The sequence below is a fragment of the Lodderomyces beijingensis genome, assembly GCF_963989305.1.
Source record: "Lodderomyces beijingensis strain CBS 14171 genome assembly, chromosome: 7".
Taxonomy (NCBI): Eukaryota; Fungi; Ascomycota; class Pichiomycetes; order Serinales; family Debaryomycetaceae; genus Lodderomyces; species Lodderomyces beijingensis.
The window spans coordinates 597,220-623,146 of NC_089976.1; the positions used below are offsets into that span (position 1 = coordinate 597,220).

The 25,927-nt window shown below is 44.7% G+C and overlaps 8 protein-coding genes across 8 annotated transcripts; 3 read left to right on the forward strand and 5 right to left on the reverse strand. All coding sequences in view use genetic code 12, as the record gives it.

The window, feature by feature from the left end:
• Positions 1 to 232: 232 nt before the first annotated feature.
• On the forward strand, positions 233 to 3,544 carry LODBEIA_P55320 (uncharacterized protein; the record flags this gene model as incomplete). Its single annotated transcript, XM_066975875.1, has 1 exon — positions 233 to 3,544. One exon carries the CDS (start codon positions 233 to 235, stop codon positions 3,542 to 3,544), a length of 3,312 nt encoding a protein of 1,103 aa, XP_066832470.1.
• A 652-nt stretch (positions 3,545 to 4,196) lies between these two features.
• On the reverse strand, positions 4,197 to 11,297 carry LODBEIA_P55330 (uncharacterized protein; the record flags this gene model as incomplete). Its single annotated transcript, XM_066975876.1, has 1 exon — positions 4,197 to 11,297. One exon carries the CDS (start codon positions 11,295 to 11,297, stop codon positions 4,197 to 4,199), a length of 7,101 nt encoding a protein of 2,366 aa, XP_066832471.1.
• A 590-nt stretch (positions 11,298 to 11,887) lies between these two features.
• LODBEIA_P55340 (uncharacterized protein) lies at positions 11,888 to 13,634 on the reverse strand (the record flags this gene model as incomplete). Its single annotated transcript, XM_066975877.1, has 2 exons — positions 11,888 to 12,206; positions 13,075 to 13,634. 2 exons carry the CDS (start codon positions 13,632 to 13,634, stop codon positions 11,888 to 11,890), a joined length of 879 nt encoding a protein of 292 aa, XP_066832472.1.
• A 663-nt stretch (positions 13,635 to 14,297) lies between these two features.
• Positions 14,298 to 14,627, reverse strand: LODBEIA_P55350 (uncharacterized protein; the record flags this gene model as incomplete). The annotated part of the gene is made up of 1 exon (XM_066975878.1): positions 14,298 to 14,627. One exon carries the CDS (start codon positions 14,625 to 14,627, stop codon positions 14,298 to 14,300), a length of 330 nt encoding a protein of 109 aa, XP_066832473.1.
• A 691-nt stretch (positions 14,628 to 15,318) lies between these two features.
• LODBEIA_P55360 (uncharacterized protein) lies at positions 15,319 to 16,857 on the forward strand (the record flags this gene model as incomplete). The annotated part of the gene is made up of 1 exon (XM_066975879.1): positions 15,319 to 16,857. The coding sequence occupies one exon, from the start codon at positions 15,319 to 15,321 to the stop codon at positions 16,855 to 16,857; it is 1,539 nt and encodes a 512-aa protein (XP_066832474.1).
• A 362-nt stretch (positions 16,858 to 17,219) lies between these two features.
• LODBEIA_P55370 (uncharacterized protein) lies at positions 17,220 to 19,061 on the reverse strand (the record flags this gene model as incomplete). Its single annotated transcript, XM_066975880.1, has 1 exon — positions 17,220 to 19,061. The coding sequence occupies one exon, from the start codon at positions 19,059 to 19,061 to the stop codon at positions 17,220 to 17,222; it is 1,842 nt and encodes a 613-aa protein (XP_066832475.1).
• A 1,554-nt stretch (positions 19,062 to 20,615) lies between these two features.
• On the reverse strand, positions 20,616 to 22,607 carry LODBEIA_P55380 (uncharacterized protein; the record flags this gene model as incomplete). Its single annotated transcript, XM_066975881.1, has 1 exon — positions 20,616 to 22,607. One exon carries the CDS (start codon positions 22,605 to 22,607, stop codon positions 20,616 to 20,618), a length of 1,992 nt encoding a protein of 663 aa, XP_066832476.1.
• A 2,563-nt stretch (positions 22,608 to 25,170) lies between these two features.
• LODBEIA_P55390 (uncharacterized protein) lies at positions 25,171 to 25,692 on the forward strand (the record flags this gene model as incomplete). The annotated part of the gene is made up of 1 exon (XM_066975882.1): positions 25,171 to 25,692. One exon carries the CDS (start codon positions 25,171 to 25,173, stop codon positions 25,690 to 25,692), a length of 522 nt encoding a protein of 173 aa, XP_066832477.1.
• Positions 25,693 to 25,927: the final 235 nt, after the last annotated feature.

Here is a 25,927-nt window from a genome sequence, read left to right on the forward strand (position 1 = left end):
GCGAGAGCAATAAAGCCGAACAATAAAAAACACGTAAGTTTGGAGAGAGAAGGTGGCAACCAATCTCCACACACCACACACCACACACATCTTCCATTTCATCAAACTACTCGCATAGATCCGGGTCAATGATATCAGGCGTATACAAGCTGGATTAGGTTCATTATTAAACTAGAGCTTAACACAAGAAAACAACGCAACCAAAAATTGTCACTTTTGACGTGAGAAAAAGATGGGATTGTTGCTGGTGCTATTCATATATTTGCTTGGGGTAATCAGTTGTCCCTTCCTCTTGGTGATCACGTTCATCTACGTGATACCTGAGATCAAAAAAAGTAAGCGTGGAGGAGAAGGTGCTCTGGGAGGCGACGACGCAAAAGACTTTGACGAGGATTATGACGATGAAAGACAATCCAACCTCAAGGCGGGCGAAATTGAAGAAAAACACCAGTCGGGGTTGGAGAGCTTCAAAAATGGATGGATAATCGTCACCAACGAGTATATTGAAAGCACAGATGAAATCAATAGTAAAACTGCATCAATCACCGAGTCGGCCGAGAATAAATCAGCATATGCGTCACTTTATAAATTGGTGAATAGGCAGCAACAACAACAGCAGCAGCTACAACAGCAACAACAACCGGAGCAAATCCCACCACAACAACAGCAACAGCAACAACAACTGCTGCTGCAATCGTTTCAAGAACGACAAACTTCAAGTGAGGGCGGTCCCTTGGAAGACGATGTCTCCGACTCGGTCTCTATTGCATCAATGCAACTACTGCTGCCGAGCCATCTAACACAGTCGCCACCGCTAAAGTCACAGCAGCAACATGCCGGAAACCAAGGCTCAACTCAACTGATGCGTCAGTCGCTCAAGAAGCATCGCTTTTTCGCGGTTCTCAAGCACGGAAACTTGTTTTTATACAAGGATCAACTGCTCAAGGATGTCAAGAATGTTGTCGTGTTGAGCAACTATTTCGTCACGTTATGGCCGCGCGACTTGAAAGATGCTCTGTTGTTCACCAAGTACACGGCTATTGCCTTGATCAATCCTAATAAACTAAGGAATCTTGACAAGTTGAGCAATCGCAATGGACTGCCCCCGGGCAGTTTTTTCATTTACTGCGATACTAATTCCGATAAAGAAGATTGGTATTTTGCCTTGATTCGAGGGACAAAACTTGAAACTGCGAATGTCAACAACAACACCAACAACAGCAATGGCAATGGCAATGGCAATGGCAATGGTAACTTATCAATTAGCAGTAGCGGAGGTAACAACAACTCAAGCATACCTGCTAATCTCAGTGCTTTCAAATATGCACAAACTTTACACTTTTCTACCAAAGAAATGATCAAATTGATACAAGCATTGTACAGTTCCGAGGGGCATTTGCAAACCAAATGGATGAATGCGTTGATTGGACGCTGGTTCTTGGCCATCAAGGACACCGAGTGGTTTGAAAACTACATATACACCAGATTGAGCAAGAAATTGGACAAGATGAAGAAACCGGGTTTTTTCGACACTTTTCAAATCACTGATATCTACCCCGGCAGCTCGGCTCCATTCTTCACTTATCCCAGCTTAAAAGAGATTAACCCCGATGGCACTGTTGTTGTGTCTGCTAATATCTCCTATAGTGGTGGAATCTCAGCAACAATCAAAACCAAGTTGGATCTCGCGTTTGGGGCAAAGTTTGCCTCCAAGGAAGTTGACTTGTCCCTCAAAATCTCATTGATGACCCTTGAAGGACCCATTTTAATCAAGATGAAACCACCTCCAAGCAATCGTTTCTGGTACTGCTATGAAATTGAACCATTGATGCATTTTAAAATTGAGCCTATTTTGAGCAACAAGTCGTTGAACTACCCCTTTATCACTAGTTCCATCGAGAAAAAATTCACAGAAGGCATCAAGGAGAGCTTGGTATTGCCGCACTGGGATGACATTGTGTTTTTGGACACCATGAATGAACTATACCGGGGAGGAATTTGGAAAAACTCGGGCAACAGTGGTGCTGATTCGAATGATGCTGACACTGTGGGCCATAGCAGTAGCGAAGACGCCGAGTCCTTAAACTTTACCACTGGCGACGATGAAACTTTGGGCAGAACTCGTGGCCGGCCATTGAAAAATACAAAATTTGGAACTGCCCTTTCCGATCTCACTTTGAAAATGAAAAAGAAAACCACCACCACAAATTTATCCATGGATGAATTCCCGCAAACTACAACCACCACGGTTAGTGCGGCTCCTGAAACTTCTTCTTCTTCTTCTTCCAATAGCGCCGCATCATCACTCATGTCAAACACATTTAAGCGGATTGGCAAGTGGTATTTCAAAGACGATGATAAACTGCAAAAGCCCAAACGGGATGGAAGTCAACAAGTTGCCTCCACCACCACCCCCTCCAAAGTGGAGAATCGTCGACCTGGTAGTGGGCACAGCAGTGTCAGCAACTTCAGTGCAAGCACAATCAACAGCGGTAGTGGTGTCAATGCGACGATGATTACCACGGACAGCGACGGCACCATCGGCAACACTCCTAGTGACATGAAAACGGAGAACATCGCCAGCGCTCATCTAGCCTCGATGATCAACATTAACAATAATAACAGCAACACCACCACTACCAGCGAGAACATCAATAGCAACAGCAACAGCAGCAGCAAAGTTCCAACACCGCCACGTACGCTGTCATCAAAGTCGATCTCTTCCGGTACTTCCGAAGTGTACCACCCACCCGAGATGATTTCAAACCGTCGTCCGCCACGCAAATCATCCAACGCTACACTGACGACGGCTGCAACCATCAAACAGGAAAAATTCCACCAAGTGCCGCCACCGACTGTGAATCCGCTGGCATTTGAACATGTGCAGAAAAATGGAGCCACGTCTCCCCAGCCAGCGCAATCGCCGCAATTCAATTTTGGAAGACTAGATAGCATGTCAGACGCAGAGAAGAGCTACTCTCCATTCCCCAGGATAAACATATCACAACTGCAACCACCGCAGTTGCCTCCACGTCAAGCCGGCACGAGTCAAGCAGGTGCATCGCCTGCATCAACGACAAAAAGCACAGTAACTGCGGGGTCCTTGGGGGCATCGGGGTTCTTATCTACTTTTAACAACTTGCCTAGCTCACCTACGTACAAGCGACGCAACGGCCCCAATGGTGCTGGTGGGGAAGACGAGGATGAGAATATTGCTGCTGCTGGTGGCGCGGGGGGTGGAAGAGCAAGCAGAAGTGAGAGTATATCAGGTTTCAATTTGAATGATTCTAGCTCTGGCTTTGGCGCAAACACCACGCCTTTACCTGCAGCAGCTGATCCCCTGAATATCATCGTTGCTGAAGCGTTGACTAGTGAGCCCACTGTTGGGTTGTCACAGGTTGAAACACCAGAAAGACAACGGAGTGTTGTCGGACGGAAACCGCCACCGCCTCCTAGATCCGGTGCTACGTCCCCTTTGGCTCTGGCTTCCTCTGTGGCGGCTCCCGTGCCTACTACCATTAGCTCTTACATCAAGAGCGATTGATTAATTGATTGGTTCCTATTTTGTATAGATATCAAGGAAGTGGTAATTTGGGAGGCAACGCCAGTTCTTCACTCTACCATTCCAACTCCATCCTTCCAAAACTATATTTTGCAAAAAAGACAATTCCCTCTCTCTCTTTAAACGAGAAAAAAAAAACAGAGTATAAAGTTGAAGAATCTATATATATGGATGTATTTTGTGGTATAGTGCGCCGGTGTCCCGCTCCAGAATCGAAAGTGGCCGCGTGACACAATATGCCTCAAATAAAATTTTTTGCGCCTCGCAAACTTGTTTTCCCAACGCATGCAATTCCGATAATCCGAAATCGAGACAGTATGGCTCTCATCTCCGCACCTCATCGTTTGCCTCACCAACTGGAGAAGCAATCGCACTACACTTCCCACGCCTAAATCCTAGCTTCATTCAATCGCGTTCAAGTGAGAAGATGTGCACATATACCGTATTAAAATACCGGGTCTTGTATCGCTACGCATAATGAGCTCCCTCTTTTCCTCTCCGTTCAGTGTACCAGGGTAGAGAAGTGGGTGAATTCGCGCTTATAAAGAGGGAAAGGGGAAAGGAACAAATAAAATAAAAAGATTGCTGCTGCTGCTGCTGCTTCCTGATCAGTTTTCAAAAGTTACATCACTCATCAAATATATGCAGACCACCCACCGTACATCCGCGACAATCGTTCAATCGAAGTCGCCTCCTGAATAAGCACGTCGACTTGGCCATGCACATTCATAGCCAACCCTTCTTCCTCATTGATCAATCCTCTGATTTTCTTCCGCACCGAGGATAAATCCCGTTGCGGGTTCTGGTTTATCTTCCAATCAAGTAATGGGTCATAGAGCAAGTTCTCCAATATGTTCATTAGCGACTGTTCGTTGCTTCGCAAGAGCTTGCCCACGACTTCGCATGCAATTCGGAAATTCCCCTCAACTCCACAGATGCCCATTGCGTCAACCATGTTTTGAGTTAATCGAAAGGGAACCACTTCAGGTGTAGGCAACGTTTTCCCCTTTTCAAACAAACAATCAAAGTCAATGTGGAGAATCGAGCCTGTTTTCTTAAAGAATAAAAGGTTTTCACAGTGTCGGTCACCTAACCCGATTAGATATCCAACGATTGACATCACCGCCGACGATCTAGTGAATGAGTTACGGGCAAGATACCATGAGCTCGGCTCGGAGAATTCTTCCACGAACCAGTGATGCAAAACAGGTTCATTTTTATTGAGAATAGACTGAAACAAATCCGTCAATGCCTGCAATTTCGATCCATCTTCGTCGGGTTTTTTCTCCTTGATAAACTTTTGCGCAGCGTCAAGCGCCATAAAGATTTTCCGTTCGTTGACAACTTTGCCGAGTCTTTTCCTCTCCTCTACAACGGTGGCTTTCATCGTTTGTACATCCATTACAAACTCAATGACTCCAATCTTCTCCGAGAGGGGGATCACAGAATAGTTGGCCACACTTAGAGCTCGTTTCCTCGCCTCCGTACTTGAGGATAGAATACGGTTCACCATGGTGGTAAACTCGACAACTTTTGCATCTTTTCTTGTATCGTCGCTTTTGATCATCAATCTATAGGGCTTGCCGTCAGAGCCACGGATCGTGATTTGTCTGGGCATCTGCAACGAAAAGAATATATTCACGTTATCGTCAAAGCCGTCGAATGTGACCGATGCGCTCTTGGGGAAGCTGGTGTAGTTGGTCATATCCTTATGCGGTAAGCGGATCTGCAAGTTCGACTGGACAGGGATCACCAACTCATCATAGGGCTTGCTGGCATCGTCGATGCCAAAGAATTTTTTTAGTGACAACTGCTTTGTTTTGGGCGACTTGGTCACCTGTTTTGAGGCGATACCAATGAGCTTTGAATACAAGTCAACCGCGCCAAGTATCAATTCGCCATGCGGTGATTTCTTTGATCTTTTCAAAGCATTCAATATGGTCTCTACTCTCTGTTTCCGTTTCAGATCAGTTGAATAGATATGGGATATAACAAACCACAACGTGTGTCTTGGAAACTCTTTAATGAGATTGGTAATGATATTGGCCAAGATTCTAAACGAGGCTTCGTGATCATGCACTATTCTTGAAAGTATTTGTGTAATAGCAGTGTACCAAACGTAGTTCTTGATGCTTCTGAGACTCGAGTTCACATCTCCCACGATTTGCAACAACATCCTTTCGGCATTCTTGTTCTTCTTGGGCTTCTTGGCGAAATCCAACCACACCGTGATCAACTTTGGCAAAGCTTCAAAGATGTACAGCGAGCCAATCGATATCGCAAATAAATAATTTCGCACAGTGAGGTGCTCGTATATCCCAGAATCATCCCGAGACGACTCAAGCAATTTTGCATAGAACCGTCCGATGTCATAATACGAAGATTCGTAGTCCTTGTCTAGTTCAAACGCTTTCCTGTATTCGGCAATGATCTTGTTGGCTGACAAATGATTAGACTCATCCAACCAGTTGGCATATTGGAGTTGCGCTTTAGCCTTTTCCTTTTCAGTGTCACCTCCAACAAACAGCCAGTTTTGCAAAGTTTCAGAGATTGACTTTATTGCTTCCGACTGCTTGCCTTCGTCCCAGAGTAGTTTTGCATATTCAACTTTGGCGAGTGAGTTATTTAAAGCCATTGCTTTGACGATTGCCTTTGCCGAGATTTTCAATCGTCCACTTTCTCTTGCCAACTCGGATTCGTGTAAAAACATTTCTGAAACGGTATCGTTGATTCCAAGAGCTTCACTAGCGACAATGTGCGTCGTAAGCAACCGCAACTGCGTGTCAAAGTCCTGGTCCACATTCGTGAGCCGGATTTTCCAAATGTCGCTCAGTCCGCGCGATTGAAGAATGTCTTCTAGATCATAAATAGTGTGGAGTTGGTTCATGAGTCCGACGTTTTTGTTGAAGCTCGACGACACCGAGGGAACTAGCGATGTCCCGACAGCGTGGTATATTTTCCCCACCGACTCTGCAACCCCATCTCGATCCCGCTCAGCTAGCAACATCAAACACTTGGCCAATTCATAATTGACCAACGTTTCCGTGTCCGATGGCTGTCCCAAGGTATCCGTTATTTCGACCCAGCTCTTTATCTTGTTGATATTTCCCGAGTAAACTGCCGACTTTAAGCCAACCAATGACCAGCTCGGGGGGATTTGGCGCAATTCTTTGGACTCCATCTTTTCTGTCAACGTGCTCAACACCTCGTCGTAAACACCTCTATCGCTCAACGCTTTCAAGATATCGGTGTTATTCTTGGACTCGTACTCCTCACTTCTTGAGTCCAACACTTTGAACGACTCAAACGCCAAGCTTGCATTGTCACTATACTCAAATGTCGTCAACTTGTCTTTTAAATTGTTTGTCGAAAAGAGCTTCAACACGCCATTTAGGGTGTCATAGTCGTTTAGATTTGCATACATGGCCTGCAAAGTTCGCGCAGCGTTCAAGTCTCCGAGATAAAAATCAGTGTTGCTGATGTGCCCTTCACGATAGTACTTTTCAATGTACAAAATGGTTCTTTCGTAAGATTCACACTCCACTGAATTCACAACGATATCCTTCATTTCAAAGTGGTGGACAAAACTGTCCACTAGATCGATCCTGTCGAGCCAATCGTCGGATGACTTGTCTTCACGCGACAGCAGGTAGTTGGCATAATATCGAATCGATGAGAGCCATTCGCTAAGGTAATCAAGGACCGAAAAGATTGTTTGGAAACATAGCTTGAGTTGTTCATCATTTTTTTTTTCATCTCGACCACTTTTCATGATTGTGGTGAATTCAAGTAGGATCTGGTCTTGAACCTGGGTATCCAGGGACAATATATGGCTCAACACGACATATCTTAGCAAATGCTGGCAGAGTCTAATGTCATGGTCCTTGTATAGCAAAATTGCGCAAGTTTGGAAAATCTTTTGCCTAGCATTGGGCGTTTCTTCTTTTCCGTAATGACAAGCTCGTTTCAACAAGTAAGAAGTCAATTCGACAAGCCAAGCATCGTAGTGGATACCCGTTGTGAAAAAAGGGAAATTGAGCTCCGTTTGCTTTGGTTTCAGAGCAGCATATTTGGAATTGAGGAGCGGCGTCAAAGTCGACTTGGCAACATCGCCGAATCTGTTCCAAACCTCGCTGTCTCGCGCCGGCGAAGTTTCATTCAAGTTCATAATCGTGAGAAAGCACTGCATGGCGTAAGCAGAGAACAACTGCTTATGAGGATCGTTTGAGGCCCAAAACAACTTTAAAACATAATTCTCAATCAAGTCGACCAAAAACAGCACATTCTCGCTATTGCTTGCAAAATTCTTTTGAACGATAAACAGTCTTTGAACGCTCTTGAAATGGAATTTGTTGGCATCTAATGCACCAATCACAGCCAACACTTTGGCACACAGCGAGGAAATATGCGGACATCTATTACGGAAGTGGGTGGCGGTATCCATAATCGTTCTCACCAATGTAGTAATTGATGAGTTTAAACTCGAGTCCTTGAAATACTCCTTTTGGCAATAAAGTTGGTATTTCTGACAGTAATTGAATAGATCAAACAAGGCTTGTTCAACCACGTACTGGTTGCTAGTGCACAACCTTCGATTAAACTCGTGGAATATCGTGTGTCGCGAAAGCGGCTTCATGTTGCGAAACTCCTTGACCAAGCTAAGGTCTGAAATGTGCTCCAAAAAGGGAATTGACAAGTAGTACAAGGTGTAGCGATTGTTTTTATCCTTGATCTCCGAGTAAATCTTTTTCAATATCTCGATAGCAAGATGCTGGGCCTCTTGGCCAAAAGTTTGGAATTTCCTGAAAATCAAGGAGATGATGATGTCAATCAACGATATCAAATGAGCCAGCGGCAAATTTTGCACTAGCTCGATCCAGCACCGCAACGTCAAAACGTGCAAGTCCGGCTCTTCCAACGTTGCTTGCAAGCAAGTGGACAATTGACCCAAAGCCGACGTCAATGCAGTGGCGTGGTTTCTAATCAAGAACAAAATCGCTTGGAAAGAGGCTCTTCGCTCAAGATAAGGTTTGGCGCCTTTCAACAAGTGCGTCACGTCGCTAAACTTTTGAATCAACAAAAGCATCTGCTCTTCGATCAACAAACTAGCATATTTGCCGTTGTTTGCCGACAATCTCTTTTGGTTAAGCGAGTTTTTGGCAACTATATTCAAAGCTGAGATCAAGTTCTCGAGATTCTTTACTTTCCCCGCTTCATCAGTCTGTATTTCCAACAAGATGTTCCACGTAATATCACCAATGTGTGTGAATATTTCTCCAGGTGAGACCTGCTTATAATGGGAACACACACTTGCCAAGACTTTCACAACGTATTTTTCATTTGCAGGATCTCGAACCAAATAAGATGCGAGGATCCTGGGTAGGTTCAGCGCTAAAAGCTTTTCAATGGACATGTTGGAGGCTTCGGCTATCTCGCCAAGGAGAGCTGGTTCCTTGTGGTATTCCAACAATTTGGAAACGGTGTGGTCTTTGGTTCTGCTCAAAAAATACGCCCGGTTCATTCCCAACACTTGAAGAAACCTCTCAAACAATAGGGATTTTTTAATGATGATATCGGAGATGCTTGGGAAATATGGTGATAGTAGCTTGTAAGTAGAAATGTTTTTTGACTGGGCAATATCCAAGAACCCGCAGTAAACGTAATTCTGGTGCTGGTCGTTTGGCTCACCAAGCCAATCGATCAACTTGAAAAAGACTGCGCAGAGCCTCTCGCCGGTGACGACATGCGCCAATGCAACCAAGGCGTATATTGCGGACTCTCCGAAATGGCGTTTCCCCGTCGTTGAGAAATCAATCAGAGCAACTCGCAGAAAGACAAACTTGAAGATCTCGTCCATCGATGCCTCTGTGTCATCCCTGATGAGATACAAGGGCAAGATTCGGGTAATGAGCATCCGAAGGCTCCTATTGGGATGCGTTGCCAAACAATCGAGCAATTCAGTCAACAAAGACTTGGTCTTGTCGTTAAACTCGGGCAAGTAGACCAGGTAGTAGTTGTAAGTCATGATTAAAAAATTGCAACACATGAGCGAGCTATGTTTGAATATCTTGAGCTTTTTGAGGAAAAACTCCAACAAAATTTCATCGAAAATCAACGATTCCGTAGTGCTCTTGACAGGTGGTCGGTGCTGATCGATGCTCGCATACATGCTCTCATGCATGCTCTCGCTATGAGCTGAGGAGTCCTCGGGATGCTTCTTCTCGCACGCATTGCCACCATCTTTCGCCTTGCTCAATGCCGGGAACTTGCTCAAGGCAGTTATTAGAGTAAACAACGTGACATCATCCTTGAGTTCGTCAGTGTGGTTTTTGGTCAATGTTCGAACATGGCGTATCCACTCGATGTAGCTGATGTCGAGGCTAAAGTCGTTTCTTTCTTCGCGAAAAACCAATTCTTCTTTGATGATAAACTCTAGCAGTGCTCTCCCTCTGGCATCGCCAACTGCTGCTGCTGCTGCTGCTGCTGCTGTTGTATCCTCTTTGCGTAGTTCGAACCTTAGTCGATTCAACTCGGGCTCCAGAAGCAGGTATCCATTGGTGTCATCTAGAGGTAGATGCTGAGTCCTGCCGCGGTAGTCACTGTCGGTATCTGCACATTTCGAGTGTAAAATTCGAATCACACAGCGTAAATCATTGGGAATTTCGTTGGTTGTTGTAGCTATCAATTCAACCAATGTAGCGAGCCCGAGGTCGGCAACAAAGTTTCTCAACAAATGTCTCTGTTCACAGTATTTGAAAACCTTTAACAACACCAGTGATGCAGATTGGTTTGTTCTGCTGAATTCGTAATTTTTAAGCTGAGATGACGCAGCCAGGGCCAGGACCCCCGGTTCCAACAGCGTGGTGGTGGTGGTGGTGGCTATTATCAAGTCCAGTAATCTGTTCAAGATTAGCTTCACCTGGTTCCATTTCGACGCGTCATTCAGCAAGACACTGTCAAGCAGATTGAGTAAAAACAAACTCGTCAAATCGTCGACTATTGCTGCGGCAGCTGCGTCTTCAACCAGTCGAGCCTCCAACAAAGCGTACCATAACTTTCTGCCCAAAATTTCAAATCTGAGCTGATCTCCACCCAAATTCATCGCCAACATATTCAACACTTCCGGCTCATTCACGATATAGAACAAATGGCACGTTGTGACCAACGTGTTTAAATCTCCAACCTCGCCGACATTTCTTGCATTCTCCAAACAGTGCATCACGCCGCTCTCCAAACTCGACGTCAAAGTATCTCGCAATAGCTTGGTGAATTTGAAACTGTGCAATTTTGTAGCAACTAGATTGGTGATCAGGAATAGTAAGCCCTTGAGTCCATCCAAGACTCCACGCTTGCGGCACATCGAAGGTAGATGCAGGAGAACAAAGGAAATCATCCATTCGTAAAACAAGACGTTATTGTTGGTTATCGTGGTGGTGGTGGTGCCGCCGCCAATTGTAGGGACGTGAATCGCCTTGAAGTCGTGAAATCCAAGCGGCGCATTGAGCAAGTACAATTTCTTTGATAGCACAAGATCAATCGAGTCTATCAATTTCAAGACTATTTCTGAGTCCTCTTTACGATCAGAGGATCTTAGCTCCATGAGCCTGGCATGGAGGAATTGTAGGAGGTAAAATGCGAGTTTCTGGAAATCTGTATCTTGGTCGTTGATGTTTAGTTCTATGTCGGATAAGAATTGAAGTAGCTCCTCCGAGCTCAAGGACCGGGCTGTAGTCATACCATAGCGGTGTCTGGTCTGGTGTCTGAAAGAAAACGCTAGATCCTCCTCTCTTTCTTTTAAAGCCTTTCGTGAAGTTTTGCAACAGAAATATTTTACCCTCCCTATGCGGAACCGACGCGTTCTATTTTTTTTTCCCCTTCCTTCCTTCCTGTCTTGTCTCTTTAACAGTCGAGAGACGCAAGGGTCTTGATAATGATGGTTTTGATGACGATAGAGACCAAAGAGGTATGATGCTACAACACCTGCAAAAAAAGTCGATCAAGACTCTCTTATTCTAACACGAGCATAAGTCATAATCATTTCACAACAACAAAACTGAAAAAAAAAATACAACAACAACAAGTTGAAAAAAAGGGTATAATCTAGTAAACGCCAAAGCCAATCCCAGTCTCCTCCTCCCAAAATCGCTGGCATTCTGTTCTCCCTCCATCTGTTCTTTTTTTTTTTTTCCTTTTTTGTTCCTTTTCCGTCTATTATTCCTCCCGTTCCATCATTGCCCTTGTCAGTCCAAAACGAAACAATCATCGATCTCTCTATTTTTCTTCTTTCTTTCTTTCTTTCTTTTCCACTCGCCTTACAGGTCAAAATCACTGGCCATAGCCAATGGCCCTTTTGAACAACAAAATATGAGGCTCGGGAGCGTGAGTTTCGTAGTGTGCCCAGCCCAAACTTTGCGTTATTCCCAACCCTCTCCATTCTTCTTCAAGTAGTATCCTCAATGTGCCAGTCTCGGGATTGAAGTAAGCCAGGGGTATAACTTTCAACATGTTCTTGGGTAACATTACGTGTCTATATTCATGGGTGTCGTCACTGTAACGAGGACTATAGTGGATCATATCTTGGAATTCTAGCACCTTTTGCCTCTCGGCCTCCGTTAGATATCTTGGTTTCTGCGACATTGTGAAACTGAGTAACTTAGTAAGTTGGAAAGTAAGTTGGTCTGAATTGAGTGGTTATTGTTTGGAAGGGGGGGGGGGGGAACTTCAAGGGTTCTTAATATAAATTTTCAATTTCAATATCAATTTTTTTTCTTTGAGCGAGAGAGAGATATACAAATTCGTACGCGTATCGATGGGGAAAGCATACATGCATCAGGCCACATATGCATATATATTCAGATTGACACTATTGAAGATTGGGACCAGGATGGGGACTGTCAGTGGACGAATACAGCTGCTGCTGATGTATCGGGACTTTATTATTATATATTTAGCTGATGAAAATGCCCAACACTGGTGATATCAAGCAGACTTGACCCCACCTGGTAAGTTTGCGCGTCTGTAGAGTGCTTCTCTTTCCATGTATCTATGTATGGAAAATGCAACACTTTGACACTTGAAAAGTAGGTTGGAAATTTCACAGACTGACGCGTCTTGAAGGGTGAACTTGACCCAGGGCAGCGGGAAACCGAAACATTTTGATAATCAGCTTGAACGGGGTTGACTACTCCTCAAGGGTGGCGTTTTCTGTGTGAGCACGTCCTGGTGAACTTTGCTGTTTTTTTGCTTATATGGAGATAAATGTCAGATCTTTCGTATATTTGATGACACGTTTCTCCTGGCACTAGCTTTCTCTTGTAGGTGATCTGACTCGACTTGATTTGTCTCGGCTTTTATGGGAATGATGATGATGACGATCTCCATCTCTCGGCCTATGCTCACGTCTGCTTTCCCCATTCCTGTCGCTATCGCCAGCCTTGTGAACCCTATGCTTTGAACCATGTCTCCCTTCATCAACCTTATGACGCAGCAGTCGTTCCCTAGCTCCATCCGACGTCCGACTACCCACTTGCTTCTGTCTATGGCGTAGTAGTTGCTGTTTTTGTTGCTGCTGCTGTTTGATCATCGCCAAGGGATCATCTGCAAACTTGTTATTGCTTGAAGCACCACCCGTGGTACTCATTTCAGCTTTCAAAATCTTATTCATTCGCTCGCTTGTAGATCCATCGTTTCTAGCTTTCTTGCTCATGGCATACTTGCCATTCAACATTTGCTCAACTTCATTTTTACCTTCGTTGAATTCTTGGTTACTTTCAATGAATCCACTGGAGTTCGTCGTTTCCTGCGCTGGTCCTTCAAATGGGACGTCGTCATACATCCAGCTCAACTTTGAGACTTTCAATTTCTCTTTCTGCGAAAGCTGATCTCGATTGAAATTGTCGCCATACTGGAGCTTGAGAAGTTCGAGGTATTCTTCTTCTCGTTTGCGTTCCTGCTTCTTCTCCTGATAATCTTTGTAGTCCTTAAGTTTTCCTTGCTCGAGTTCCCATACTTTCTGCTGGTTCTTGACCAAAGCTGGATTCCATGATTTCTTCAAGTTCAAGTCCCCGGCCATACTGGAAAGGATTCTCTTGACCAGTGGCGTCGATGGAAAAAATGGCAACTGATATAGAAAAAAGAAAAAGAAAAAGAGTCAATAGAGATGGTTGTCATTTTTCGATGCGGTGCGGCTTCTCGTCTTGTGATGACATATATCAGGACAGTATGCTGTTGGCGACCCTGCGTCAGAAACATATATTATCAACGCATATCCATGGCTCATGTCACGCTCCCACACACACAATCGTCTGAGTAGAGGGTTAGCGTGGAGAACTAGAGTAGAAAGATCTTCAAATGCAAAAAATAAACGCGCGTCTTATTCATTCCTGTAGACTTTGACATCCTCATTGCCGTCGCCGTCGCCGTCGATGATAAATCCACTTGAACAGCTTATGCCCCATGGTTTCTTCTATAATTCACCTCGTCGCTCTTCACAATCCTTAGCTTAGCGTGGGATCAAACAAAAAAAAAACCTAGCACTTCTTTGTCAAAAATAGAAAAAAAAAAATGTAATTTCAAGCAATACAATAGAAAAAGCAGCAATCAAGGAAAAGCTGAGGGATAGTAAACCTTTGCGTATTCTCTCCCTTTCCTTCCGTGCACCAGCCCTCTCTCTCTGGCACAAGCAAGCTCTGGAGGGATTTTTCTCTCCCAAAGGTTTTTGTTTTTTTGGTTTTTTTTAAAAACCGTGGATCTTGATGTTTTTCTTTGGTAATTGCAACTGGGTGGTCAAAAACTCAGATACTTTGGTTCTTTGGTCACCTTGCAACTGGATAACCTCGCCTAAATCGTCATCTTTAACAATGTTGCCGTTACAAGCAAAATCCTTCTTCAACACCTTCAAAATCTTCTTCAAGTCATACTCTTGAGGAACACCTTGAACCGTGGTTAAAGTTTTCCTGCCGTTTCTTTGTTGAATACGGATATGGATGTAGTTAGTGGGCTGGGCTTCTGAATCACCAGTGTCGGCGAATGGATCAAATGCGTTTAAGTTCTGGATAGTTGACATAAAATTTTCTCTCTCCGGGGAAACTTCTTGCTAAGCTTAACTCCTTGTTGTTTAGTTGGTTTTTTTTTTCCTGCTTTCTGTTCTGGAAATGGAAGTAATGTATTGAAGTGGACTAGATGAGAAAGAAAAAAATGTATACCCTTCCTTTTGAATAACCACTACTTTGAATGACTTATATCCTGATGGTGTAAAGAAGAAGAAGAAGAAGAGGAGAAAAAAAAAGAGTATCTCTTGTTGTTGTGCGAGAGGCAACGATGGAGTGAGTTTGTTTGTTTGTTAGCGTGTGAGTGAGTTAATGATGACACACCCATAGAGACAGGGGGGCAAGGAGGCGGAGAAAGAGAGCCACCGCCAGGCGACGGATCACGAGGTAGCGGGCCGGGTATATTTTAATTGCTTTTCCACACCCACACTTACATACTCGGCGCAGGCGGATTTGAGCATGGGGACACTACTAGTTGTGGGTTGCGGGTGACTTTGTTTTTTTGAGCAGATTTGCACGCTTTTGTTTTGCTCGAGTTTAGCGTATGGTAGCGCGGTGGCAGCGCGGTGGCAGCCAAAAGGGTGTCAAGTTGCAACACGGATTTTTTACAACCAGGAAGCAGCCCTGAAGCCAAGAAGAAGCCATTAAAAGAGGGGAAGGCAGTTGCTGATGGTGGTTGAGTTGCCCGTTCGGAAGAGTGAGACGGTAATGCCGATGTCAACGCGGGCCAGGCTCAGGAATCCGTTTGCCTCCAGAACACCACGCAAACACAAGGATGTTGCCAAACCTAAATTGTTTCTCTTCATACTCTTGGTCCGCTTGGTCAACGCAACAACACTAGAAACATACTTCCAAGCAGACGAGTTTTACCAATGCTTGGAACCTGCGCATAGGCTAGTCTACGGGTATGGGTACCTCACGTGGGAGTGGCATCAGAAGTTGCGGTCATCGATTCATCCGCTTATATACGCCCTTGGCTATCTTGTGGCTGGTGAAAACAGGTTTCTAATTCGCCAGATGCCCAAGGTCATAGGTGCAGTCGTTGCTAGTGTTGGCGATTTCTATTTGCATGAATTTGTCCAAGTGTACGACAACGATGGTGGTGGTGGTGGTGGCAACTTGGGGTGGGTGGCGTTGTGTTTATCCTTGCTTAATCCATTCAATTGGTACGTTTCGACGAGATCATTCTCAAACAACTTGGAAACTACGTTAACTATAGTGGCCCTACGCTACTGGCCGTGGGATCACGAGATTGGAAAAGGGTCGTGGTACATCAGTTTAGCTTGCGGTGTAGTCAGCTGCATTATCCGACCGACAAATGCATTGATTCAAATCCCCTTGGGGATATGGCTCTTGGTCAACACCAGGATATCTAGAACATCTGCTGAATGGATCTACTTGTCAGTGCTTGTAGTTTTGGCGATATTGGCGTTGAGCACAGGGTTGGACTACTTGTTCTATGGGGAGTTGACGTTCCCACTTTACAATTTTCTCGAGTTCAACGTGATAAAAAACTTGTCGATATTCTATGGAGTTGCACCGTGGCATTTTTATATCGCACAAGCCATTCCCTTGATGATGATGACTTATATTCCGATGCTTGTCTATGGCATCAGATGCAGCATTTTACTCGCCACGAGTTTGATTTACCTAGCGGGGCTTTCACTACTCCAACATAAGGAGTTTAGATTCATTTTGCCACTTCAGCCGATTATGTTGTACTATGCGGCGCGGGGCTACCGCAAGTTGAAAGCAAAGTATTTGGTTATCTTGGGGGTATTTGCAAATATTGCAATTGCCCTATTCTTTGCCAATGTGAATGAGCGAGGCGTGATGGACCTTGTGGATTTTCTCGAGTCAACCAACTCATCGGTGGGCTTTGTGATGCCTTGTCACTCTACGCCATGGCAAAGCCATTTTCACAATCCCGATTTACAAATGTGGTTCTTGACTTGTGAACCTCCTCTCCACTTGAACGCGCCTACATTGGATGAGATCAAGGCATATAGAGATGAAAGCGACCAGTTCTACGATGATCCTGCCGGGTTTTTGGCAAGACGTTTCGGAACGGACTTGGTTGAGCCTGAATACGTTGCCATATTCCTGCCTTTGGAAAAAGTCATTGATCAGGAATTAGGAGGCAGATATATCGAGAGCAATCGGTTTTTCAATAGTTATTTTCATTGGGATGGTCGGCGAAATGGTGACATTGTCTTGTATAGAAAGATTGATCACAACCTTGAGTGATCTTCCTATTCATCTACATAAATCGTCTCTATGAATGAAAGACCAGGTAAAATACTCGATTCTAGGCAATGTGGACACCTCTCTGTTTGCATAACCAGCGCGCTCGCACGGCCCCACTCCATCTTCACCAAAAAGAAAAAGGTTGCACGTCACATTAACGAAAAATAAGAAATGATACCCCACATACTCACACCATTCAACTCAGAGATAAGTCTACGCTCTCAGAACTTTCAATTCCAAAAAATAAAAGGAAATGAGCTAATAAGTTAACTTTTAATGCGAATCGAGTTAATCCACTGGGATCAGAAATCATCAAAACTCGAAAAATTGTGTTTTTTGGTTTTTGGTTTTTGTTTCCAGGTTTAAACTAAAACCATAGCGATCAATGCGGCAATCAAACTAGCAGCGACACCAGAAACCAAAACTGAGGCTCCATCAGGTATAGCTTCAACTTCAACTCCATATCCAGCTTCATTCAGCTGCTGGGCGACTGGCACGAAAGATACTAAAGAAGATGCATTTACCTCGCTGTCTGAACTTTCTCCACCGGGAGCTGGAGCCGAGGAGGAGGGGGAGGAGGCAGCAGCAGAGTCCACCGTTGAGGAGGACGAATCACACGTGTTGATTGTCACGACTGTAGTTTTGACTATTGTTGACATCTGGCTTTGGTCTGCTGCTTCTGCTGTTAAAGTTGAAACCTCGGAGGTCAATGGACAGAAGGTAGTGTATGTGGTATCCAATTGTGTCACGGTGACAACGCCCGTGGTCACTGGTACGTGGGTGCAGACGTTGTTGGAACATGAAGTGATTGTAATGACGGTTGTGCCGACTGCTGTTATTGTGCCGCTTGCGCCGCTTGCGCCGTTTACTGCGCCAGGTGCAAGTGATGTTAAAGATAAGGCATCGTGTGATTCAGAATTTGAATATACTGATGAAACTGGGACGCAGACACTTTTGAATATTGACAGTTGTCCAGGAGCAACAGTGGTGACTTGAGTTTCTGAGTCTTCTGATGTCTCGTCAACAGCGTCGGTGGTGGCAGTGACGGTAGCTTGACTTTCCGGTTCGTCTGAAGTCTCGTTAGCAGCAGCGTTGGTGGTTGTGGTGTTGGCGGTGGTGGCGTCAGTGGTGGTTTGAGTGTCGTTTTCACTGGTTTCATCCACTGGAGGAACCTCGCTGGTCTCATTGGCTGACTCACTGGTTTCATCCACTGGAGGAACCTCGCTGGTCTCATTGGCTGACTCACTAGTTTCATTAACAGTGGAGGTAGTAGTAGCCAGGCAGCTGTGTTGATTCAACTGATCTTTGACTTGAGCAACGAAATTCTGACCCTCATTGTTGACATTTAACCAAGCTCCAGAGGCGTCCCATAATGAAATACCTGCAAAGTTAGGATTGCAGCTGATTTCTTGAACAATCTCACCGACCTTGTCAGCGTCAACATATCCATCAATATTGCCTGTACTTGGCAAACCAACAAACAATTCAATGTTTGGGTTAGGGGCACCAGCTGCATATTCTGCCCAAGTGTCATAATTAAAGTCACCATTGGCTGAACAATAATTGTTGTAAAACTGGATGAATGCATAATCAAGTTGTTCCTGAGCCATCAATGCTCCAACTTTGGAGTCGGGGTAAGGACATTGTGGTGATGCTGACAAGTAGTAGCTCTTTGCACTTTGCCTCCTGAATTTTGAACGCAATGCTTGGGCAAGCTCGGGGTATCCAACGTCGGAACCTAATTCACCACTAAAGTCGAATCCATCGACAACAGCATCATCGAACGGCCTCTCACTGTCTTCAGTGCCGGCACCAAACTTGTTCCACAAGACGTCGGCAAAATCAAGAATATCTGTAGCAGACGCGGAGTCAGGAGCAAGAACATCACCACGGACTGACAAAAGGACTTTCGTGCCCGAGGCTTGACAGGTCTTGATATCTTCTCCGATTTGCGAACAGTGCAACAAACCAGAAGGATATTGGTCGCCGCACTGGTTGCGGAAGCTGAGATTGGGAGAACCCGAATTGCCATCCAAGAATGCTAACAAGACAATGTCGACTCCAGCATCTTGACAATAGTACGACAATCTTTCTTCACCACCAGCACCATTTTGGCCCCAGTATAACGCGACTTGGTTGCCGCTTGCTACAACCGAGGTCACCGAGGCTGCGAATACAGCAAATGCAGTTTTAGCAAACAACATTTATGAATTTCGTTCAAGGTGACAGCTAATGACGAATAACACGGAGGACCAAGTGAAGAAGCACAGAATTCTTTCTTTTTTTTTGGGGCGCAAATCAAGCAATCGAAAATTGGAGGATAATTCTACTATTTTTCTATCTTCTGGCTTGTTCCCTTAGACAGAGAGTTAGAGCGATGGCTATCCCTTTATATTGAAAAAAAAAAAGAAGTTTTGAGAGAATTTATTTTATTTCATGTTGGATTTTTCGCAACAGGTCTAAACCCACGGTGTTGCTGTTGCTGCTGTTGCTTCTGCTGCTGAGGATAATGATAAAGGCAATGGAGGTGATATTTTTCAGCCAGAGATCTCTCGGGTAGATCCAAACTAGTGCTCGTGCGATACTGAAAAAACAGAAACCAAAAAAAAAGAAAAAAATCCCGTGAAAATAAAAATCCCAAATAAACGAAATAACTGCAAAACGATGCGGGTAGACATGACTTGATTGCCGCTTGTGGTGAAAGGGGGGGGCGGTGGCTGTTGTGGTTTTGGGTGTTAGTGGTGGTATATGTCTAGTCAAGAAATTTGTCCCCGTTTGAGCCAAGGCCAGGGAGGCGCCCCTCACCAAGTGATGGAAGTCGTTATGTTTCTTGGGGGCCGTTGCAAACGTAACGGCAATTGAAAGACAAAAAGCATCGGGATCTGCCTTTTCCCCCAACACAATGGCTGAACGAACTCACCTGCATGGGAGTCTTTCAAGATTTGTCTTACCGATATCTGCATCACCATGGAGACTTTGCATGTCCCCATCCTTGTGGTATCAAACTTTTTCGACCCGTTAGGAGCGTGTTGTACCTCCCTGGACTCTTGCTTCTCCAACTTGTCTCTCTTTTTCATTCTTTTTTTCTATATTATTATATCACATCCGCTGCACCACGCCGCATGAAGGGTTCCCTCGATTTTTCCACGTGGGAAATGCTTGGTCGATATAGGGGTGGTGGGTATTTCCGAGTATCTGCGAAATCTTTGTGAGTCGAAAGAAGCGATGTGGACGTCATCGAGAGTAACCTTGAGCCGCAAGCAAAATGCATCAATGAGCCTCAGGTGATGCCTTGTTTCCCGTCTTGCACCGTGGCAAAAAAAGCTCTCTTCCACAAGACAACTTCACTCGAGACAAGGTGAAAAGTGATGAGGAGGAAAGCGATCAGGTACAACGATGCTCTAAGTCCTGTTTGGGCAAAACCATTCTGTCTTTGGTGTGCTTGTTCGTACATACTAGATCGTGACAGCGAAGCCGAATATCCTGAAACTAAGCGCGTCGTATCACCAGCCTTCTTTCTTTTCTTTTCTATGTAGAGAGCCAAAAAGAAATACTTCTATATTTCGCTTCCTTCTAACGGTGGCCACTCGTACCCCTACCACCATGGCCGATCCAGAAACCTGCCTTCCATGCAACGTCAGGTCGCTTGAAGGGACATGTAAGATCTAATTCGCGCAAGTTTTATCAAGGTATTCAAACTTTTTATAATACATACTCGAAAAATAGTACAGATTGTGTTGTTATTTTTTTGGATCATTCTAGAACAAAGCCATGCCAACCAAGACAGCAGCCACACTGAAAACTACACCCGAGTTCAAAACAGAGGCACCGCCCTCATAAACAGGTATAGGTTCAACTGCAGGCTCGGTTCCATTTTGGGCTCCTGTCAGCTGCTGAACAACAGGCACACCAGCTGTTAAGGTTGATGCTGATTCCTGAGCAGCAGCCACTGAGGTAGGGAGATAGGTATAAACTGTCGAGTGAACAGTAACGTAACTTGTTTCATCTTCTTCATGGATTGCAGATGAGGCAGCAGCCGCGGTGGCGGCGGATGTGGCAGGTAATGGACAATAAGTGGTGTACACTGTTCCAGCGTCAGTGACAACTTGAACTCCCGTAGTGACGGGGGCAATTTGACAGTAGTTGTTTTCACATGAGGTGATTGTAAGCACGGTGGTTTTGATGTTGCTTACAATCTGTTTGTTGTGGTTATCAGCACCCGGAGCAGATGCGGCTCCTGGTGCGAGGGAGGTGGATGCAGTCAATGGACAGAAGGTAGTGTATGTGGTATCCAATTGTGTCACGGTGACAATGCCCGTGGTCACTGGTACGTGGGTGCAGACGTTGTTGGAACATGAAGTGATTGTAATGACGGTTGTGCCGACTGCTGTTATTGTGCTGATTGTGCCGCTCGTGCCGCTTGCTGCGCCAGGTGCAACTGCCGTTGGTGGTAAAGCGGTTGTTTCGACGTTGGTGCTGTTTTGGTATCCGACGGTTGCTTGAACTGATGAAGTTGGGTCATATACAGTTGTGGGCACTGATGATTGTCCAGGAGCAACAGTGGAGACTTGAGTTTCTGAGTCTTCTGATGTCTCGTCAACAGCGTCGGTGGTGGCAGTGACGGTAGCTTGACTTTCCGGTTCGTCTGAAGTCTCGTTAGCAGCAGCGTTGGTGGTGCTGGTGGTGGTGGCGGTGGTGGCGGTGTTGGCGGTGGTGGCGTCAGTGGTGGTTTGAGTGTCGTTTTCACTGGTTTCATCCACTGGAGGAACCTCGCTGGTCTCATTGGCTGACTCACTAGTTTCATTAACAGTGGAGGTAGTAGTAGCCGCGCAGCTGTGTTGATTCAACTGATCTTTGACTTGAGCAACGAAATTCTGACCCTCATTGTTGGCATTTAACCAAGCTCCAGAGGCGTCCCATAATGAAATACCTGCAAAGTTACGATTGCAGCTGATTTCTTGAACAATCTCACCGACCTTGTCAGCGTCAACATATCCATCAATATTGCCTGTACTTGGCAAACCAACAAACAATTCAATGTTTGGGTTAGGGGCACCAGCTGCATAATTTGCCCAAGTGTCATAATTAAAGTCACCATTGGCTGAACAATAATTGTTGTAAAACTGGATGAATGCATAATCAAGTTGTTCTTGAGCCATCAATGCTCCAACTTTGGAGTCGGGGTAAGGACATTGTGGTGATGCTGACAAGTAGTAGCTCTTTGCACTTTGCCTCCTGAATTTTGAACGCAATGCTTGGGCAAGCTCGGGGTATCCAACGTCGGAACCTAATTCAATATCAAAGTCGAATCCATCGACAACAGCATCATCGAACGGCCTCTCACTGTCTTCAGTGCCGGCACCAAACTTGTTCCACAAGACGTCGGCATAAGCAGCACCATCGGCGGGAGTATTGAACCCATAAGTACCAGCAGCGCCACCTAAAGACAAAAGGACTTTTTTGCCCGAGGCTTGACAGGTCTTGATATCTTCTCCGATTTGCGAACAGTGCAACAAACCAGAAGGATATTGGTTGCCGCACTGGTTGGCGAAATTGACGTTGGTGGGGTCGGGGAAGTCATTCAAGAAGGATAACAAGACAATGTCGACTCCAGCATCTTGACAATAGTACGACAATCGTTCTTGACCACCAGCACCATTTTGGCCCCAGTATAACGCGACTTGGTTGCCGCTTGCTACAACCGAGGTCAACGAGGCTGCCAATACAGCAAACACAGTTTTAGCCAACATCGTGAAATGAAGGTTTTGTTTTTGTTTCAAGGGGGGATCAACGAGCGACTAGTGAAGAAAGTAAGGAATGTACGAGTTGGAAGTTGGAAGTTGGGAAAGCTGAAAAAGTTGGGCTCTCCAAATGAAGAAGCAAAAGGAGATATCAGGGTTTTTATTTAAATGCTCTCTAGAAATCAAAAAACAGAAGAAAAGAATAAGGTTGACATTTGACAGAAATAGCGATTGTTGTGATCTCCATGGAGGTTGAAAGATTTAGATAAAAAAATTTATTATATTTGGTTAAACAGTCCCCCAAACTAAAAGGATCTACACCCTCTTACTAAAGAGGATAGGGTGAAGACCAGGCTTTGTGCTGAATCTGTTGACACAAGTGAGCTATTGAGGCAGATCCAAGCTGGACGAAGTTGGAAAACACTAAAAAAATATAAAGGAAAAAAATATTTGATTGCAAAACAACGCGCATTTTTTTTAAAAAAAAATGTGTTGATGTTCGCGCTAGAAGAAGGGGGGGAGGAGGTGGAGGAAGAGGGGAGTGGGAAGAGAAGAGCATGTCTTTCCGTGGTATTCTAAACCTCTTCAAGTTTAGGGGTCACTATATAGTCAACTTGATGGTGAACATGTTGAGCTCATGAGAATACTGCTTCATCATTGAAAAAATTTGAAACTAGAGTAATGGCCACCCACGGGTAAGAAGATGGTTACGATAGGGTCTGGTTTAGCTCCAGACCAATACGGCTTTTCCTCACACAGGACAAAGGCGGGCTACAATGGAGATCTTACAGTTGAATACGATGTTTATACAGAGTGTGTGACAAGAAGAATGTAGAACGCAAGAGTCCCCAGCTAGTCGCAAAAATAACTAAAAAAAAACAACTAAAAAAAAAAACAAAGAAAAATGAACAATGCCCACTGCCCACTGCTTGCTGGTTTCTTTCTCCATCTTCGTATTCTCTCGTGTACTGCTGCTTTTCTTTGTTTTCGACATGGATAGAGTCAAAGCATGAGATGTGTGGCGTGTTGATTCAACCACGAAACCAAATCAAGTTAAAACAAGATTAAAACAAAAAAAAAATTGCTTCTGTGTTGTTTCGACACGCTGCTATTGCATGATGCTACCAACTGCGCGCCATGGTGTTTGTTTTGATTTTTGATGGATTCTGGCTACAAGATCCGATAAAATTATATCGAGGCAAGAGGAGAATGCCCTTGTGGCAAGATCTGGAGGAGCATCTCATAGATTATTGCAACAAGGGTTGCATTGAGCTCAGTGGAGATTCATCAGATTGGTCAGACTAAAGACTGCTACCCGAAAAAAAAAAAAAAAAAAAAAAAAAAGAAAAAAAAGGTGCCCAATGATACAACATTGACTCGAGCCATTCAAGTCAAAAGCAATCCATCCGCCAAATTTTTTTTCCTCTTCTTCTTCTTTTTTTTGGTATTAGGTCTTGGTCGAGTGGAAATGTCCATTTGATCTTCTACTGGTGGCTTGAGTTCAGGAGAGATCAAAGACCTGTCAAGAGAAGGGGGCTTTGAGGGGCTTGAGGGGGCTTGGGTTTTTTCCTTTTTTCTTTTCTTCTTTTTTCTTCCCATTAAGACGCAAAGAAGTGTCGGGGGGGAGGGGAAGTGCTTGATACCTGCTCACGAGAACGGCACTAGCGAGGTTTCAAGATTTCTGCTCGTCAACGTCGCTCCTAAAACATCCGACGATAATTGTGAAACGTTTGCAGCCTTGGATTTCAGGCTTGCAAGCAAGTATTTGGTTCGCATGACTAATTCGAGGTAATCGAGGTAAACTCCCACGGTAAACAAACAGCGGCTGGCTTGCGCAAACACTAACATAGCACACCTATGATTGCAACCGGGGGGGGGTTTTTTCTTTTGTACCCCCCAAAATAGCTCAAGTTTGGTGCCGTTCCCTCTCTTCCAAAAGCAAAACAAGTAAAACGTAGAGACAGAAAAGCTTCGGGTTCATAACCTAGAAGGGAGCACAAGGTTTTTTACATCACTTGAAACAAGTTCGCCTACCGTTTTCTTTTGTCCCCCCACGCCCTCGGTTAACCAGTAGGAGCAGTTTCCGAAAGCAGGTTTGGAAAGTGGAGGAACTCTCTTGACTTCTTCCGTATAATAGGGTCCTTAGCGTGCAAGTTTTTTTTTTTCCACGGCAAAGGCACTTTCATTAGATCTAACGTAAAAATCGATGGATAATCATATGACTCTGACTCTGTAAATGGGCGGAGGGGTTACTTTCACGCTTGCGAGACTAGAGTCACACATTTCACCTTGATCGAAAAGTTTCCCTCTTGAAAAATCGTGGGGGGGGGGGGTTTCCTCTTTCACGAAATTGCGCAGTCGCGATCATTAATTATCAATTAACGGTTATCAATTATCAATGAGCAAAATGCTCACTGTGGCGCAAACTTCCTTTGCTCCCCAGAAATTGACTTTTTCAAGAAGTAAAATTTAAAGAAAAGAGAATATAGTCCTTCTGAACAGCAGCATATATCCTCTCCCAGTAGCAGCACTCGAATCATACAAAAAACATAGATCATAGAATAAGGAACCAATGGAATACGTTACTCATTTAGACAAAGCGGATCCCTCCAGAGCAACCACATCAAAACACGGGCTCAAATTCACTTCACCCGTGAAATACTACGACTTCCACGTTTACTACTTTGCCCACCAGCCGGCATCACTTGAGGAATCCGATGAATTGCGAGATAAGCTACTTTCTGATTTCCCCCACGATTGCGCCGACGGATCGATCCTCGTCAAGAAATTACCCGATACCAAGGTAATTGGACCCCACCCTACCCAATTTTGGGAGGCCGATGTGTTGAGGCCCGAAGTGTTTATCAAGGTCTTGAGCTGGTTCCAGTTGAACCACGGCAATTTGTCGGTGCTCATCCATCCTCAAACTGGTAATGACGTCTTGGACCATTTCCAGCATGCCTTGTGGTTGGGTGACAAGTTGCCCTTGTTCGATGTATTTGGTGCTAGTGATGGTGCCATACCTGAGTTTGGAGTGAAAAGAGGCAAGAGGATTAAAACTGAAGATTTTGACAACCACAAGACTGTTCTATAGTTGTATCGGTTTAGCTAAACCCCGTTGAACCCTTGTACCAGAGCCGTACCACATGCGGCTCAAATATTTCCCGAAAAGAGAAATATGCGAGTGCGCTCTTGTGATGGATGGACGCTAGGACCTGTAAGCGCATACCGCCCTGTAAGTGCATAGTTTATTTATATCTACGAAGATCGGAAAAGAAAAAAGAAAAAAAAAAAAGGAATACCTTCTTCATCTCGCCTTAGCTTGGAGA